Below are 17,699 nucleotides of genomic sequence, written 5' to 3'. Positions count from 1 at the left end.
CAACCACCAGGTCTTAGCGTACCCCTGCCACCATGTCTGATGATGAAGAGTATTCGTAAGTATACATCTCCACAACACGCCTCATTCTCACGATCGCACCCCAGACAAAAGAAAAAACCGAAAAGCACTCGTACTGCTCGTTTGACTGTTCACAACCACCACAAACTCGCGCCTCCCCAGTTTTATATGCCCCACCAGCCAACCCCGAACCGTTCCATCCGTAGTTTCACGTTGGTTACTTTCCGTTTTTTGTGCTATTTTTACACTCGTGTTACAGTTTCTCGTTTTCTACTGTCTGTTTGTCACGTTTTTTTTATGAACTGTTCATGTTTCGTTTCTTTTTTCTTCATGTTCAATTTTGTTCACTTGTTTTCACAATTCTTTATATCGTTTGTCACTTCCCTTTGTATTTTTTTGTTCTTTTTCGTAGTTTTACACATTATTATCTTGTTGTTTGTATTTTTGCCAATTTTTTATATCTCTGTGTGACTCGTTATCCATTGTTTTCTTTCCTTAGCTATCTTCTCTCTTTTGTACATTAATTTCTGTTTCCGTTAAGCTACATCCACTCTGCATTAAACCTAGAGTACGGTTATTAGTACATAAAATTCCTTCCCAGCCCATTTGCTCCATTCCACCAGTGCCTTTTCATCGATCTGTTTCCTTGTATTTGTTTCTGTTACTGTCTCGTTCGAAAATTACCCTTCTACGGCCCGTTAGTCCATGCATCTAAGACCGTTGTTTACAAGTCCACGAATAAACAGTGATGAACACTTGTTTTCCTGTCACATAGCTCCTCATATTCCACCTGCCATTTTCGTTCAAGCTTTCATGGTTACGAGTAGCTTTAATTTGCTTTGTTGTCAAATACTTTTACATTTTTTGTTAATGTTACACAATTTTTACGTTTTTCTGTTGAGTCTTGTTTTCACGTAGCTTATACGTTACACCACACTGTACCGCCTGCTACTGTTTTGCTGTATTTTGTCCATTTGGCATATCCGTTTCTTTTTTGTTTCTCTTTTTGTCTTGCAAACGTAAGCTGTTATCGTCGAGGAGTGTTGGATTTTTTGAGATATTTTAAAGGGTTTTTAGGTCCTTGCAATGGTACTGCCTTCGATGAAGTTTGTGTTTTATTTGACCAGACGAAACTTTTTTCCAGGCTGAACGACGTGGGTTAAAATACATGGTTCTCTTTAAGGTCTTCCTGGTGTCGCATTTTGGATTTGTTCGCAACGGTGTAGAATTTTCGGAAAGGAGTAATATTTTGTTTTCCACCACTCACGTATTTGATCTAGCAGATATCACGAACACGTGGACCTTTCATAAGAGCAAGTGGATGTTCCCTGTTTTTTTCTCTCTCTCTTTACCCCTCTTTCTTCCTTCTCTTACATTTTTGGCTTTCGGAACACGATAAAACAAAATTTAATCTTAAAAAAAACAACTACGGTTCAAGCGATCGAATCGTACCATCAAAATTTTCCTTCTAATTTTTCATTTAATACAATCCCTTTCTCAACCAACCAACACCATTTCTTTTAGCTCGGAGGAGGAGGTCGTCGAGGAAACCAGAGAAGAACAGTAAGTTCATGCAAAACGCGTGCCCAAATGCAAACCGTGGCACATTGAGGTTCAGTTGTCGTCCAATCTTTCTCTCTCTCTCTCTCTCTCTCTCTCTTTCTCTCTCTCCCTTTATCTTTCTAACGCTCTCTGTCTCTTGCTATTTATTTATCCTTCTCTTTGGCTCTCTCTTTTTGCCTTTTTGAGATTTTTATCATTTTTTAAATGATAAAATATTTGCTCTACTACCTAGTTAGCCATGTTGCTATTGTCTACTACGTAACACAGGTGATCCCCAAGATACAAAGAACGAAGATAAGAGCGGATTGAATTTTAGACCAGCTCAGTGAGTTTAGTGAAGAAAAAAAAATAAACTATCCCTACAAAAGTGAAACTCGGGGACTACCTGTACCTATGCCGTCGTGACTATTGCACATTTCGTGTCCACCCTAATACTTGTCCAAAGTATTCGCGTACTTTTATAAATTATTATTTGTAAAGCGAATAGATAAAGGAAGGTTAACGTCGATTGCTATTAGATTAGAAGTATGAATTTTGTGCAACCTATTTAGAGAACGAATTAGAATCGAATTAGAATTAGAAACAGTAATTATAACCGCAATGAAAATGCATACTAATGGAAGAAAAATTAATGATATGGTAATGCGTATGGTATTCATTCAGGAAAATAGTTAGAACATTACTCACAAAGCAGCGACAACTGCATAAAAAATGGTTTTAAAAATATTTACACCTGTCACGATTTGACCAGTATCAAACGCAAATTGCGTTTCAGACTTTCATCCTGTATTTTTCAATATTTCGATGCTAATGACTGATGTGGCACTATTCAGTACAATTTTCTCCGCACAAGTGTAGCGTATGTAGCACTTTTATTATGCACACTTTTAGCATCTCCTACCTGGTGCACAATCTTTCACATTTAATTCTATCAATTAAAGACCCTTTCTTCCCTAACCTCTACCAACCCTCTATCCACAAAAGTCACGACCAACGTCCTCAATTGCGCCCTCCAAGAAATGAACGCAACACTGAAGGAAAATTTCTAAATGTAGAATTTTCTCTCTATTTCCAGGAAGTAAGTCCTCGTGTTCCCTGTAGTTACCTAGCCAAATATTTCCTGCGTTCTGGTTCCGTTTACCTTCATTAGTGTTAACCTACTGTTCCCATACCGTCACCATCCTTCAAACTACTACCACCACCACCAAATGTACCCAAGAGCGTGTTACTGTCCGTGATTAGTAGTACGATCTAGTCGTAAGGATAGTGTAAGGTTATTTTTTGTTGCTATTTACCTTGAGGTTTTGGTTCACGTCACGCCACGGTTACAGTGTAGTGTGCGTGCGTTAGGGTGGAAAACCCTGTACCTTGCAAACACATGTAAACTGTGCTTTAAATTGGGTGTAAAGTTTTCGTTCGAGCAGAGATTTGGATCATGCACCCATTTTGGATTAAATGTTTCATGAAGGAGTGTGTTTCATGGTCGTTTTAAAAAGATAAAACTGTGCAATGATATTAAATGGTGTAATATTTGATTTGCCCATAGCAAGATCTATCAACCATTGGAAATGATCTTAAAACTATTGTGTTATTTATTTTTTAATAAGTTAAATTATTAAGGGGAGATATACACTTACATGCTCAAAAAATACTATTTTAATGATATTTAAACTTTCATTATTGGATTGGCAGTATGTTTACGGAAAATTATATACACGCAAGCCCCTTGAAAAAAAAAATATTCTGGGTATCAAAGCTTTGTTTAGAGAAAAACGTGTTTGAGTTAGAGTCTCGGCAAGGAAATCTTAAACTTCAAGAAAACGACTCAAAGATATTAATTTCTGGACTAACTGTATAACTCCCCTTAAAAGTGTGCTTCAAGGATGGTTTTGTACTAATCATACCGAACCATGGCTTTCGGTACCGTTTCCTCAGTAAGAAAGTAAACAAAAAATACTGAACAAAAAGTCGAAACACAATTGCTCCGCTTAGTTTTGCAAACTGATCGTCGACGTTCAACCGCAAGTGGGTAAAGCATTTTTTTGTAGTTATTGTAAAAAAAACAAACAAATTCCTTCCTTTAAACAAACAACATACCATTCTAAACACCCTTAGTGCACGGAATGCTTTAACTTAGAGAGAAAAGAAAAATGGCAACGTAAACTATTGTTTTACTAATCGCGCGAACGTATGTGTGTGTATTGTGACTGTATCGAGAACGAAACAACAACAACAACAAAAAAACACTAATCCTTGTAATTATAAGAACCGAAGCGTAATGATAACAAACGGGCGTTGAAATGAAATTTGGTAAAGTTGGGACAATGAAACGGGGGTTCCCAGAGTTGTCGCAAACCCAATTCCGTGCTGGCAAGTGATGATGTTTCAAATATATCCTTGTCCCTAATTCCTGCGAACCCGTTACGGTTCCTTAGGATGAACAGTATTACTTAAATGGACTGATTGCCACTGGAAAGGGCCAACCATCAACTGAGATCCCCGTGGCACATACCGAGGATCACTATTGCTTTCATTTCAACGCAACGCCGTCCATCGTACTTGATCAGCGTGACCAGACCAGACACTTCCAACCAAGTGGTGTGAAACTCCAACATGTCCGTTTTTTACATAGTGTTAAGTGTGTTTTTTTTTTAGTGTTTTGTTTTATATTTTTAACTTTTTTGTACCCTTTTATATGTACATAATCGACTGTGGTACCATCATTTTGATACCCTGTGTATTTTTTTCTCTCCTCTCTCTCTCTCTCTTTCTCTCGTTTTATACACACACGCGCACACGTGCATTTTTATTCGTTTTGTGAACGGATCGCCGTTTGTCATTTTTGTTTTCGTTGTATGTACAATCGTTTTGTCATCCTCATCGCCGAATATGCTCACCATATGCTGTTATCCACGCGGTATCCACGGTGCCTTGTCATTCGTTTCATTGCGAAAACCCAACTCCGTGTGTGTGTGTGTGCACTGCATCGAAATGCATCCCAAAATGCATCAACCCTACAAATTATATTACTGCCTGCCCACCTGCCCGCCCGTCCGTACGTCCGTCCGTCCGAACCAATACTTGCCTGCTGACGCCATCCGACATCCATCCGATTCTGAACCACGGCTCGTGGCCAACATTGTTATCTTTGCGTAATAAATGTACCATCATCTTGCCTCATTGCCAAACGACGCACCAACCCCTCCACAAAACCGCCAAACAAATAATTCAACTGCAACAAAAACTGGTTATAAAACATATCATAACCTTACGCAACATTGACACATCAAATCGATCGCAAATCGTATTGCGAAAAATGTCCCACACCATCACCATCCCCTCAAAACTCATCATTGTGGTACCGTGACAACAAACCAATCTCAACCCAAAAAAAAAAAACAAAAAAAAACAATATTGTATCCAATAATATAAACGTTGCAAAATACAAATACCACTACTAGGCCGGCAGCAAAATCCGAGTAAGTGAGAGTCACATTTAAACGCCATTTTATGTCCAGCATTACATTTTGATCACACGCCGCATCACAACAACCACACACGCAACTATTCCCCTTTGTTTTTCTCTCTCTCTCTCTATCTCTCTCTCTCTATCTCTCTCGCTGTCTCTCTCTCTCACACACACATACAATTAACACCATATCTTCGTATGGCGCAACCGGGAACACTAATGCCTGTTGGGATTAGGTCCACGTGTACCTGCAGCTATCACTAGCCATTAATACACTACACTCGCTCTCATTCACATGTAATGGGCCGGATGGTCCAGCTGCCCCAAACTTATGGCGGTCTCTGATTGGGACAATGATGTGAAGCCCTAATTGAACTAGAATGCTTGCACAAACCGTCTTTTACCTTTATATTTGTTTTCAAAATGGCGCCTACGAAAAGATGCTTGAGAATGGCATGTTCCTTTGCTGGGGGACTTCCCTGGGGGACTTGTGTATGTCTCCGTTACGTGTTACGCGTGATCTATCCGCTTTTAACGACGCTTGCAGTACTTCTACGGGACTATAGTTTAGGAGTACTTGTCTCAATATCTTCGATAAAACCGATTATAAAATTGAAAATTCTAATGTAATTGGACTTCGAATATTTCCAAATTCCTCAATATTTCTTTTTCCGAATTGCAACAATAGGGCTCCTAAACATTACTCTTCACTACCTCATCAAGCACACTACAACTGCTTTCGCTTTCAACTATAATAGAGCCCCAATCCAATCCTGTTCATCGGATCTGTCCTTTCGTGATCGTCGCATCGTCGCCGTCATTCATCATTTCGCTCATTCGATACTCCGACAACGGCCGACAAAAGATCGTTCCGGAATCTCGTTAAACTTTTGATTTTTGCTCTCTTCTTTCCGAAACATATATATTTCTACATATATATGTGCATCGAAAGCTTGTTCGCGTGTTTTGCTTGTTTCAATGTAATATGTGAATGTGTTTCCATGTCCATTTCGTTTTTGTTTTTTCTATGTGTGTCCACATCGATATGTCCTTTTTTTTTTAATTGTGCAACGATATTTTTTTTTTACAAAAAAACACAATTATGCCAACACATACAAACACAACAACGCCTGACTGCCCGTTACATACAAACTCAATGCGTGAATGTGCCTGTATAAAAAGAAGCAAGAAAAAGGCTTTTCATTTTGGACTCTGTGTGTGTGTGTGTGTGTTTCTTTTTTTTGTTTTCACACCTACCACCTACACCATGAAGCTAAGAACACAAACAACAACAACAAAAAAACAAAACAAAAATTAGTTAAATAAGACCAAAACTGCATCCATAATATACCAACATTTACTGCGCTGCTGCTGCCTCGGATCACTTCCGGGTAACCGTACGCGCGGGCGTGATCCTTTCGTGCCCCGCAACAGCCGGCATCAACGAATTTAGCGTTGTTGTCGTTCCATTACTTAAACTGGTTTTGTGCTCTTGTTTCTTGCATATAAATCTCACTCGCGAACCGTGCGTGAATGTTTGGTACAACGTGACTGTTGCGCACAACCAGGGGAGACGATCCCGAGTTCATTAAGCGCCAGGACCAGAAGCGCTCAGACTTGGATGAACAGCTGAAGGAGTACATTAATGAGTGGCGTAAACAGCGAGCCAAGGAAGAAGATGAACTCAAGAAGCTCAAGGACAAACAGGCCAAGCGTAAGGTCTCCCGAGCTGAAGAGGAGCAGCGTATGGCTCAACGCAAGAAGGAAGAGGAGGAGCGCCGCGTCCGCGAGATCGAGGAGAAGAAGCAGCGCGAGATCGACGAGAAGAGAAAGCGTCTGGAAGAGGCCGAGAAGAAGCGTCAAGCTATGCTCCAGGCCATGAAAGACAAAGATAAGAAGGGACCCAACTTTACCATTACCAAGAAGGATAGCTCCGTAAGTGTTGTGCTGAACGAAAGGGTCCGGTACGATGGGCCCTTTTTTGGATACGCGAACGATCACTGACCCCTTTATTGTTTCACCAACATACAGTTCGGCATGTCCAACGCCCAAATGGAACGCAACAAGACTAAGGAACAGCTGGAGGAGGAAAAGAAAATCTCACTGTCCTTCCGTATCAAGCCCCTGGAGATCGATGGTCTTAGCGCGGATACGCTGCGTGCTCGTGCCACCGAACTGTGGGAAACCATCGTCAAGTTGGAAACAGAGAAGTACGATCTGGAGGAAAGGCAAAAGCGTCAGGATTACGACGTAAGTATTGACACTTACCATTCGATACCATCTTCAAAAGGTTCTGTTGTTCTGATAAGTTCCCATACTTTTTCGATTTCCTTCCCGAATTCGTCTAGTTGAAAGAGTTGAAAGAAAGACAGAAGCAGCAGCTGAGACACAAGGCCTTGAAGAAGGGTCTAGACCCGGAAGCCCTCACCGGCAAATACCCGGTAAGTGTTTACCATTTTCGTCGATCACGCTCCGAAAGTACTTGCCTGTAGCTAATGATCTTTTGCTTTATCGCCATGGTTAACAGCCCAAGATCCAAGTCGCCTCCAAATACGAACGTCGTGTCGATACCCGCTCCTACGATGACAAGAAGAAGCTGTTCGAAGGTGTAAGTATTTTGGGAATTTAAAATAGTGTTGATCGAACATTGCCAAGAATTACACAGCGTTCTCAGCGGACAAGATTTCATACCTGTATTGATGCATCCAGCGAATCCCACGAAACTTTCCTTTACAAAATCCAAGAAAATTACGCTCAATTGATTTCACTCTAAGCATGTTAAACAAATAGCGAAGCTCGCAATGGTTAAAATCTTAAAAATCTATCGCATATGCAGGGTTACAGCGCGTACTATCAGGAGAAAATTAACAAAAAGTGGGCGCAACGCCAGGAACTGTTTATGGCGCGTACAAAGAGTAAGCTTTCTGTCAACTCGATCGCTACCACGATCTGCTCAACCTGTGGTGTTAAACAAGGATGCTAATTTATCTCTGTACTCAAACGTGTTCCTAGTTCAAAACACTCCAGAACACACACACACACACACACACACAACGATTTATTTTAATCGTCTGGTGAATGTGTCTAACCTAATAAAATCCCTGTCTCAATCTGTTACTGACGATCACTTGTCATTCGAATAGCTACTCAAATTTAGAGAAGAACTTAAAACACTCGGTCACCACCTCTTGGTAAATAATAATTCTGTTTGTTATCATTCCACATAAATGTTTTTTGTTCCATATTGTTTAACCTGACCCATGTACACGTGTAACTCCTGCTCCCGACTGCTGTTCTGTTGGAATCGGTAGGGCTTTGACACGTTGAACAAAGAGAGCCTCGAGAAGCAATGGGCTGAGAGGAAGGAACAGTTCGGAGGCCGCCAGAAATGTAAGTAGTCACAGTACGGAACCCTCTTGCAATCCCAAGAGGGGAAGAATGCTTGAGATATTCATCTTCACAAAACAACACGTATCAACAGAAGTTTTGTGTATCTGTTGTGTTTTCATGTTGCGTATTTGTCTAACAATTGTGAAGACTTGAGTGGCTAAGACTGTTATCTAATCGTGATCCTTTCCTCTTTATCGCAGCCAAACTTCCGAAGTGGTTCGGCGAGCGACCGGGCAAGAAGTCTGGCGAACCCGAGACCCCCGAGGGCGAGGATGAGGTCAAGCCCGAGGATGAGGAAGTCGAGGAAGTCGAGGAGGAAGTCGTTGAGGAGGTGGTAAGTAACGCGAATGGAGCTTTCCTGCAAGACTGCAGATCACTGAGACTAATTACGGTTGTGTCCATGTCCACCCTGCACAGGTTGAGGAGGAAGAGGAAGAGGAAGAGGAGGAAGAGGAGGAGGAAGAGGAAGAGGAGGAAGAGGAAGAGGAGGAAGAGGAAGAATAAATGCAAACACGGCGACGATGACGACGGCGACGACACCGATGAAGGATGGCATGTAGGGCACAACGATCGATTTGGCGGTGACGGACATCCGGGTACCGGTGCAGACGACCTCACTGTTGGTGCTGTGTGTGCTGCTACACCTAGCAACCAGCGGCTCCAACTGCTCCTGCTTACCGGCAACAACCGGACATATCTCGTCCCCATCATACCCGCAGAATTGTCCTTGCTGGTCGCCTTTATCGAAAAGCATTCATTTCTATCTTTCTCTTTTTTGTAATAAACTACTTTCTACTACCATTTCCAAAAAAAAAACAACAACAAAAAGAACAAGAAGCAAAACTTACTTTCCTCCAATCGAGTAAGGAAATCAGTCGGTGGGTAGTGCGCACTCCATCACGCTGCACTCTACAAATTGCACTCAATCGCGCGGCAGTTGGGTATAGGGACACTGCCCTGTTCAGCTCCACCGAACGGTGCGATGAAGAAAATGAAGAACACATAGCAAACAACCAACACTGACCCGGCGGTTTTACTTTTAAAACGGAAACGTATGTAGGTACGGAAAGAAATGCGTAATACAACAACGGGACGCGTTACAACAGCGAACTAGCAAATAGCAGTACTCAACGTATTTTAACATAAGCATGCATTAAGCAAATGGAAGAACAAAAGCTGCAAGGTGGAAGAACGAAGAACGAACGGGGTGACAAAAACAAACAAAGAAAAACATCACAAAACTGCAGCGAGAAGAGAACGAGCAAACAAGAAGATCAAGCAGAGGTTAGAACAAGATCGGAGAGAAGAAATACATTAAGGAAGAGAATAACAGCTTGTGCTCCGGAACATCGAGCCCAATATTGGATATATCTCAGTTTAACATCTGTCAATGAAGGTTTACTATTTTAATTGATTATTTAATTATTTAAAGGAAGAACGCTCTTTATAAAAAAAAAATAAATTATTTATTACAAACTACACAATACCGGAACCGAACCGTGGTACAAACTGTTTTCCTTTAGCACAATCACACACTCACGATTAGACTTTTCTCGCTGTAATTTCCAAGAACCCACCATCAAATCAAGCAACACTTTTAATTCCACTGTTCATTATTTATTTACGTTATTTTATATCGCATACAGTCACTTAGTAGTATAACATGAAATAAGAACATATTTTGCGGCACGCGATAGCTGTACCGTGGAACCCGAACCGTTTCCTTTCGATAGTATACTTAAATTTCAAAGTGGGTTTCATCAAGCGTAGTGTACGAAGCTGCGTGGGATCAACAAGTTCGTATCGCAAACAAGCATAATGACTACAATCGTAATGTACACGAACAATCCATTACGGACACGGAATGCAACCCACCGGTCCATATACCTTTACACTAACCTCAACCATTAGCCAAGCTGACGAACACAAAAAAGTTCCCTGCGCGAGGACCTACATCCATAAATCAACCTTTCTCGCTTAGCTTGCGTCTATGTTTCACTGTTGCGGCCTCGATTCCGAATCGTTCACTTTTGTTTCAACTCCTCCATCAAGAATGCACGCAGCATGTGGTCTAGTTCTTCCAGCACGTGCTCCTCTGGCAGGGGTAATCGCTCGAGTGCGCCACGCATTAGCGTACTGCCACTGATCTGTGGATCATCGGCGAAGTGTGTGCGAATCAGGTAGGCCAACCGTTGCGCTATTTCGCTCTGAAGCAGTGTGTGTTTCGGTGTGGGACACGGGAACATTTTAATCACCGAACAGAGCTCGGACAGCTTCGGCTTTAAACTCTCGAACCGCTGCTCTATCAATTCTTCGTCCATTACATCCTTGAGTAGCTCGAACTGTGAACAGAAACAGGTAGAAATTAGACCCTTCTCTTTAACATTACTACTTCGGAATAATTACTAACCTTCTCATTGAGCTCAATGAAATCAACCAAAATTTGACCTTTGGTAGACCAATTCGGTATCTGTTTGGTGTCTTCGATGGTATCTAGCATGGCCTTCAGTTGGGGGATTTTATCTAAAACAAAGACACATTTGAATTTTCGGGTGTTTGTTTTCGTCTAATGATATTTCAATCAAACTAATTTCCACCGGGGAAGCCCGGTGGCATAATGGTAGCGGCGCCGGACTTCACCCTAACGGACATGACCAATCCCCCGTAGCAAGGACTATCTGGCTACGTGGTAAAATAAGTCGACACAGCCTGGCCATTCTAACGAAAACAAATATATATACATTTGCCAAACACTTACTGTTCATCACGTATTCCGGTGCAAGCTGTTGCAGTATGACATCGTGCGCCAGAGACCACTGCTTGGCTAGGAGTAGATAGCGGGCCTGTTGTTTATAATCGAACACGGCACCCGCTCGGACAGCCTTCGCCCAGAAGATCCACTTTTCCGGTATGCCCAGCTCGTCGACGATAAAGTTTTCCCGTGCCAAATAATCCTGCCGCTCCGTCTCGACGCTGTCATCATCCTCACCGGCACTATCCGGCACAAGCTGTATGTAGCGGTACAGTATCTGTTGAATCGATTGTTCACGCTGGGCTTGATCGTTCAGCTGCATCAGCACAAATACGGCCCACTGCCACAAACCATGGTTTTCGAGCTGACTAGCAAACTCGACATGGATCTTGCTGCGATAAAACTCGGAACAGTGATAATAACCAAGCGTTTCGAGCACTTGCAGTAGGAGCCAGCTCAGCCGATAGTCGGTTGGATCGGCCGTGTGTGAGGCCGGATTGAGCAGTGGTTCAAGCGGATGGCTACGCTTCGAGTACAGCTTCAGCAGATGGAAACGCAAATCATGTATTGGGCCATTGTTCGGACCTTTCTGAATATACCGTGTCCGGTACGGTGGCAATGGGGGATGAGTGAAGGATTCGGTTGAAAGGAATGCTTCTTCATACTTCAGCAGCGCGTCGGTGATCGAAGCGGTCGGTGGACATATGTACCATAGATGAAGTGCCAACGCACCCAACCAATCGACGTGCTCTAGCATGTTGATGCAACCATGCGACGAACTCATCATGCGTATGCCCGCTATCGCCATAAATACTTCCAACCGTCGAGGATCGATAAACTTATCCGACTCCGAATCCTGCCAGCAGGTAAGCTGATGTTTCAACAGCTGCCGCACCACCGGTCCACCGGAAATCTGTGCCAGCAGCATCGCCAAATTAATGTCATCGTTGGTGAAGGCTAACTCGCACGCTTCGAGCACCTTGTGCGTGTGGATGAGCTCGAGCAGCTGATCTAGATAGTCGCGCTTCTCGCCCCGATTGACGTTCTTTTGCGAGCGAATCGTTACAACGTCCTCTATCCACTCGGAGAATAAATCCCGCCGGAACATGGTGCTCAGATGGCGGGTTTCCTCTACTCCTTCCAGCTCTTCTCTTGCTCCCCAAAGGGCGGCTAGTAGGGCCCACACCTGTGCACACAATTCACTGTACTGGTCGTTGGTGGCATCGCGCAAGGATCGGGCCTCTTGCAGATGATCTTCAAGCGTACGATATTTACCACCTGCTATCAACTGGGGACAATCGCTCGCCATGGCATCCCGTCGCTCACAGTAGCGCAGCTGCACACGTAGATGAGCTTCAACTGAGCATGCAAATGTATCGTCATCGATCAACATCGGTTCGGCTGTCGATTTGACGCGCAACAGCTGCAGAGCTGCAGGCGAAAAATCATTATCCGTGCGTCCGAGGAAAAATGGTTTCACCGCATCAATCCCAAGCAGCTTCGCTCTTGAAGCTGGTGACGTGCCGCTGGTAACGGATTCAAACTGACGCACCAGCTCGGTGCAGTTGTCCCGCGTGTTTAGCTGCACCATGGCGTTGCCGTACGTCCATCCAACTTTAAATTTGCGTCCATGAAAGAAGGCCAAGTTCGATTTATTGTTCAGGAACCGGCGCAAGATTGATTTCGACAGCGGTATCACAATGTTGATCGGATGCAGCGATTCTATTTTTGGTTTCAATGCAAGCGGTAATGCTTGCGGACCGGTCGGACGGGCAATCGGTGGCAATGTTGTTTGCTGTACGCCTGCTACCGCCGTTTGCTGCTGCTGTTTCGATGCTGCCGTTTGTCTGGACGAGGATAAACTCAACGTGGAACCGGCGTGCATGCTTTTGGCGGTAGATGTTTTCATTAGGCTACCTGGACTAAAACCCACCGAGGGAGTTCCATCTACCTTGAGCAGTGTACCAGCTGACGCGTGTGACTTGCGCTGCAGGACTGTGTTCGTACTGTTGCTGCTATAAAGGCTCTGGAGCAGCAATCTGCCAGCTCCTGCAGCGTGGGTATTCGATCGTGATGCCGTGCTAGGCACAATCTGATCAGGGCTGTCCCTTCCTTCGCTGTGTCCAAACTCTGAAGTTACAGAGCGTCCATCGAATTCATCGTCAGCAAAGAAGGACGCCTTCATGAGCTGTATTTTGTGCGGATCGGTACCCATCTCCATTGCGATAGCAGCTGTCGGGCTGGTTGGATTATCTCGCAAATATTGGGTGGACAAGTTCATATTTTCATCACCATACGGTGATGCATTGTAATCATCCTCATCACCATTCTCGAAGGCAACAACTTGGCGGGTCGCATTGTTATTGGCCGCCGTATCCGACGAAGCAGTAACCTTTCCCTGCTGAAGATCATTCATCTCCTGTCCGGAGCCGGTGGTGATTTCACCATCTTTATCATGCTGCTTTGAACCGGGAGATTTCACGCGCAACTGCAGTTCTTTGCGCTGCTGTGCAGTCGGCATGATTTTCACCTTCTTGGGATCGGTTGGTGTTGCGTCTTCATCATCACTATCGCTTAAACCATACTTGGAGAAGTGTTCTACCTTAAACACCCAGCTGCCCGTGTCGGGTCGATACTCCAGGAATCGTGTGTCATGCTTATCACACACACGCCGCAGCTTTCCTTCGTAATCCAGCAGAGCCAACCGTTGCGGATCTTTAATTGGTTCGTGCAACGTTTTATCATGCGGCCAGACTTGATCTAGTGTAATTTGGGCTTTACGGTTAAGACCACTTCCGACCGGTGGTTTGTTCTCATCGTCCGGATATATGATAACTTCCTTGTGGCGGAAGTGGACGATCTCATCAAGATTCAGCCCTGCAACGTCAATTGGTTCGTTGAAGTACACGTTACCGTAACCTTTACGACCGATGGTGAAGTTCGGGACAACGCAACGACCATCCTCATCCATTAGCTGGGCAATTTCATCAAGCGTAGGAATGGTATAATAACTACAAAGGTAAGGAAAATAATAAAAGTATATTGACACAAAACATGCAATTCTTCCAAGTATACTTACCCTACGCGACGTAGCACGATGCCTGTGGGATGTGGTTCGGCATCCTCCACTACGGCAGCGACGGATGTAGATAATTCCGTTCCAATTCCGGCACCTACGCTTGTTTCGTTCATAAAGGAACGATTAGAGATGAAACTATCGTTTAACGTTTGATTTCCTAGAACAGGTGATGTGCTGGATGTATGGTCCCTAGCGGGACCCTTCCTAGTGCCACCTCCAACATTGCCGGCATCATCTGATTCTCCCGTTGATTCTGAAAGCAAGACGGTACACGGTGCTAAATTTACTGATCCACAGCATCTAATAGAGTAATGGCAAATAATCTTACCTTCTCGATTAGGTCCCGCAGACAGCAAGCTGGCCCGTTCTGATCGCATATTTGAAGACGACACGGCAAACTCTTTGATCGTGTTGTCTAACACCGATTCCGACAGGCGCTGATTGTTGCCTTGCTGCTGCTGCTGCTGGCGCACCTTATCGAGAACATTTGACTGTAACCAAGACACTCGTCTGCTGCTGTCGGCCGTCCCTTGCGATTGCTGCTGGTGATATTTCCCCGATGGCAACGTATCGGTTTGGTGTGTCGGAATCTGATTACGGAACGATTCACCAACCCCGGAATGGCGCGTCGGTGTCGGAATTTCGTCCCCAACGTTCGACACGTTTGAACCACCAGAAAGATTATATTGTGGTTCGCGGGTACCACCACCGATCGTTTCAGGAATTATGATCGTCGATTTGGTAGAACGTGGTTTAATAATCAAACGCTTCGCGTTCGGTTTTAGCGTAAAGCTATCCTCCAGTGTGCTATCGTACTCTTCCAAACCCTCGAAAATGGACTTCTTTAGCTGTGCCGCACCGAGTGGTTTAACCTTCACGCGATCGGTACTTCCGTTACGGGAAGATATCTTCAACTGATAGTTGGATCCTTCCAGAATCGCTTTCTGTGCCGATGGATTTGTCGGTTTCAGTGATTCTTCCGACGGTCCAGCGAGCGGTTTGATGCCCTTAAAGATGGGATTATCGCCGTATGGGGAAGATGCCATGGCAAGGATTTGCTGATGAATCGGTACGGTTTGCTGTCCGGCCGCACCCTGACCCATAGCGCCGATTCCACCGAGATTAGTCATACCGAGCCCACCGGCACCAGTACCAGCTCCGAACGATGTTCCCATGTTCATTGCTCCGAAGGTGCCTCCAGTACCGAGGGTGGACGTATTACCGAACAGGCTAGTTCCCGTCCCTAATCCACCCGGTTTAGCTGCCGTATTACCGAACAGGGACGATGACCCAGTGCCGAACGTCAGTCCACCTGTTGCTCCCCCTATTCCGCCACCGGTTGCAGTGTTTGTTCCCAGACCAAATGTTGGTGCGGCTTGCTTGTTGAAAGTATTGCCAAAAAATGAATTACCTCCCGCGACGTTTGTGTTTGTTCCGAGCCCAAACGTGGGTGCATTAGACGTTGCGCTCTGTCCAAACGTTGTACCTCCGAGCGTGCCGAACGTGTTAGCTGGCTTTGCCCCGAACAGTGTCGATCCGGCCGCACTGGTTTGTGTGTTCGTGCCAAAATTGAAGCTAGACGGTGTTGATTGAGCACCCAGCGTACCAAACGCACCTGTTCCTGGAGCTGCCGTTCCAGCGCCCGCACCTGAAAACAAGCCGCCCGGTTGGGTGGCCGTGTTCTGCGTGCCAAATCCACCGAAAGTTGTCTGCCCGAAGGTGCTCGTCGCCGGAGCTGCCGTTTGCCCAAACAATCCACCGGTCGTACCGGTTGCACCAAACGCTGGTTTGTTGGCGCCGAGACCGCCGCCCAGCGTGGAGGTGGTTGATTGGGCAAAACCAAAGCCTGGTGCCGATGTAGCTACTGGGTTGTTTCCGAACGGCTTCCCGAACGTACTGCCCGCCGTTGTACCGAACGCGGGAGTCGTAGTGGCACCGAACGTGTTGGTCGACGTACCGAACAACCCACCGGCGGGTTGCTGGGTTTGATTTTGTCCGAACAAACCGGTCGTTTGCGTCGCGCCCGTACCACCGAAAAGACCCGTCGATTGTGTACCCGTTCCAAACAGACCTCCGGCACCAGGTGCACCGGCTTGAGGACCTTTCCTGTTGGCTGCATAATCTTCGAACCGCAGTTCTTCGACCGATTTGTTTTCATAATCTTTCATGAACGTGATGCAGTGCTGCTTCGTGTTGACGGTGGCCGTTTGACCACTCTTAACGAGCGTATCCGTACCGTGGGTTTGTTGGTATTTGGCCACCGCAGTGCCATTGCCGCCGACAACACCCGGTACCGTTGCAGCACCGAAGGCGGGTTTGGCCGCACCAAACAAACCTCCAGCCGTTTGCGTGTTTTGGCCGAAGAAACCTGACGTGGCCGTGTTGTTCGTAGTGGACTGGCCGAACAGGGACGTCGTTTGGGTGGCCGGTTGTCCAAAAACACCAAAGCCGCCCGGTTTAGCCGCACCGAACGATGCATTATTATTATTGCCAAACATCGACGTATTAGCAGCGGTATTGTTTTGCGTACCGAATAACGTCGTTGTTTGGGGTTGCGTCTGGCCGAAAACTATAAAAAAAAATAGAACCATTATAACATATATCCGATCATTACAAATACCAAAACGTTCATTTCTTGCGACGCAATAACATTCATAACGTTACAGCATGACGTCACTGCAAATGCACTTTTCATTGCTCTTTTATCCCTGCCACTACCTACCGCCAAACCCCGGTTGCGTCGTTGCTGCACCAAAGGCGGGTGCAGTACTGGTGCTTGCCCCGAACAGTCCTCCAGCTTGTTGCGTTTGTCCGAAGAGGGATGTCGTGGGCTGTTGGCCAAAGGCTGGAGTCGCACCAAATGCACCCGTTGCCGGTTTGCTGAATGCAGTAGTTTGCCCGAACGGGCTTGCCGCTGCCGTGTTCGTCCCGAACGTTCCGAATCCCGTGTTGGTGGTAGGCTGCCCAAAGCCTCCAGGCTTTGCACCGAACATGGCTAACGCGTAAACAGTAACAAACAAGCGTCTACCACAATGCTAATCAATACCACACCGTGGATGTGTCTTTAGGGCGCTGAATTCTAGCCCAGGCGCTAGGGTTTTAGATATTTTTTAACACTTTGTATGAACTCAATATGCACAACAATCCACCACTCACTCAAAGGCAGCCGTCAAAAAACGCGCCAACATAACCTCACTGTCAATTGGGGAGATTTATTCTAAATTCAAGATTGGTTTAATACGTTTACGTTCTATCGTCGCATCACTTCCACAATGCGGGTTCAGTTTTGTAACAATTTTACACACTTACTATTTTATACAATTATTTCGGGGCAGCTTATCGCGTTTTACCGTAAATTTTGCAACTTCGGGAACGCAGCGGATCAAACTGTTTGCAGAACAATGGCATTTTTGACGCTACCATGTTGA

At 45.1% G+C, this 17,699-nt stretch overlaps 2 protein-coding genes across 4 annotated transcripts; one reads left to right on the top strand and one right to left on the bottom strand.

Moving 5' to 3' along the window:
* The first annotated feature begins 32 nt into the window (after positions 1–32).
* LOC128710101 (troponin T, skeletal muscle) lies at positions 33–8,944 on the top strand. Of its 3 annotated transcripts, none has more exons than XM_053805141.1 (9): positions 33–55; positions 1,543–1,581; positions 6,619–6,985; positions 7,082–7,300; positions 7,399–7,491; positions 7,578–7,658; positions 8,362–8,440; positions 8,641–8,792; positions 8,858–8,944. In XM_053805141.1, exons 1-9 carry the CDS (start codon positions 33–35, stop codon positions 8,942–8,944), a joined length of 1,140 nt encoding a protein of 379 aa, XP_053661116.1. The 3 variants fall into 3 exon arrangements, with proteins under 3 accessions (XP_053661116.1, XP_053661117.1, XP_053661118.1); XM_053805142.1 differs by having other exon boundaries at positions 6,619–6,991; XM_053805143.1 differs by lacking the exon at positions 8,362–8,440 and adding an exon at positions 7,887–7,965 and having other exon boundaries at positions 6,619–6,991.
* A 1,520-nt stretch (positions 8,945–10,464) lies between these two features.
* Positions 10,465–17,264, bottom strand: LOC128719095 (nuclear pore complex protein Nup98-Nup96). Its single transcript, XM_053812716.1, has 6 exons — positions 16,994–17,264; positions 14,600–16,840; positions 14,272–14,524; positions 11,199–14,203; positions 10,851–10,963; positions 10,465–10,782 (listed from the first exon to the last, which is right to left on the bottom strand). Exons 1-6 carry the CDS (start codon positions 17,262–17,264, stop codon positions 10,465–10,467), a joined length of 6,201 nt encoding a protein of 2,066 aa, XP_053668691.1.
* Positions 17,265–17,699: the final 435 nt, after the last annotated feature.

Source organism: Anopheles marshallii, chromosome 2, assembly GCF_943734725.1.
Source record: "Anopheles marshallii chromosome 2, idAnoMarsDA_429_01, whole genome shotgun sequence".
NCBI classification, from domain to species: Eukaryota; Metazoa; Arthropoda; class Insecta; order Diptera; family Culicidae; genus Anopheles; species Anopheles marshallii.
This window is presented reverse-complemented; position numbering and strand designations above follow the sequence as displayed.

Bases quoted from the DNA above. Each gene is read 5' to 3' on its own strand.
- LOC128719095 (XM_053812716.1), bottom strand. From the start codon at position 17,264: ATGTTCGGTGCAAAGCCTGGAGGCTTTGGGCAGCCTACCACCAACACG. The intron at 14,204-14,271 runs GTAAGTATACTT...TTACCTTTGTAG, and splicing joins ATCGTGCTACGTCGCGTAGG to TTATTATACCATTCCTACGC. The intron at 10,964-11,198 runs GTAAGTGTTTGG...TCTTTGTTTTAG, and splicing joins ACCGGAATACGTGATGAACA to ATAAAATCCCCCAACTGAAG.
- LOC128710101 (XM_053805142.1), top strand. From the start codon at position 33: ATGTCTGATGATGAAGAGTATTC. The intron at 56-1,542 runs GTAAGTATACAT...CATTTCTTTTAG, and splicing joins TCTGATGATGAAGAGTATTC to CTCGGAGGAGGAGGTCGTCG. The intron at 7,659-8,361 runs GTAAGTATTTTG...TGGAATCGGTAG, and splicing joins AGAAGAAGCTGTTCGAAGGT to GGCTTTGACACGTTGAACAA.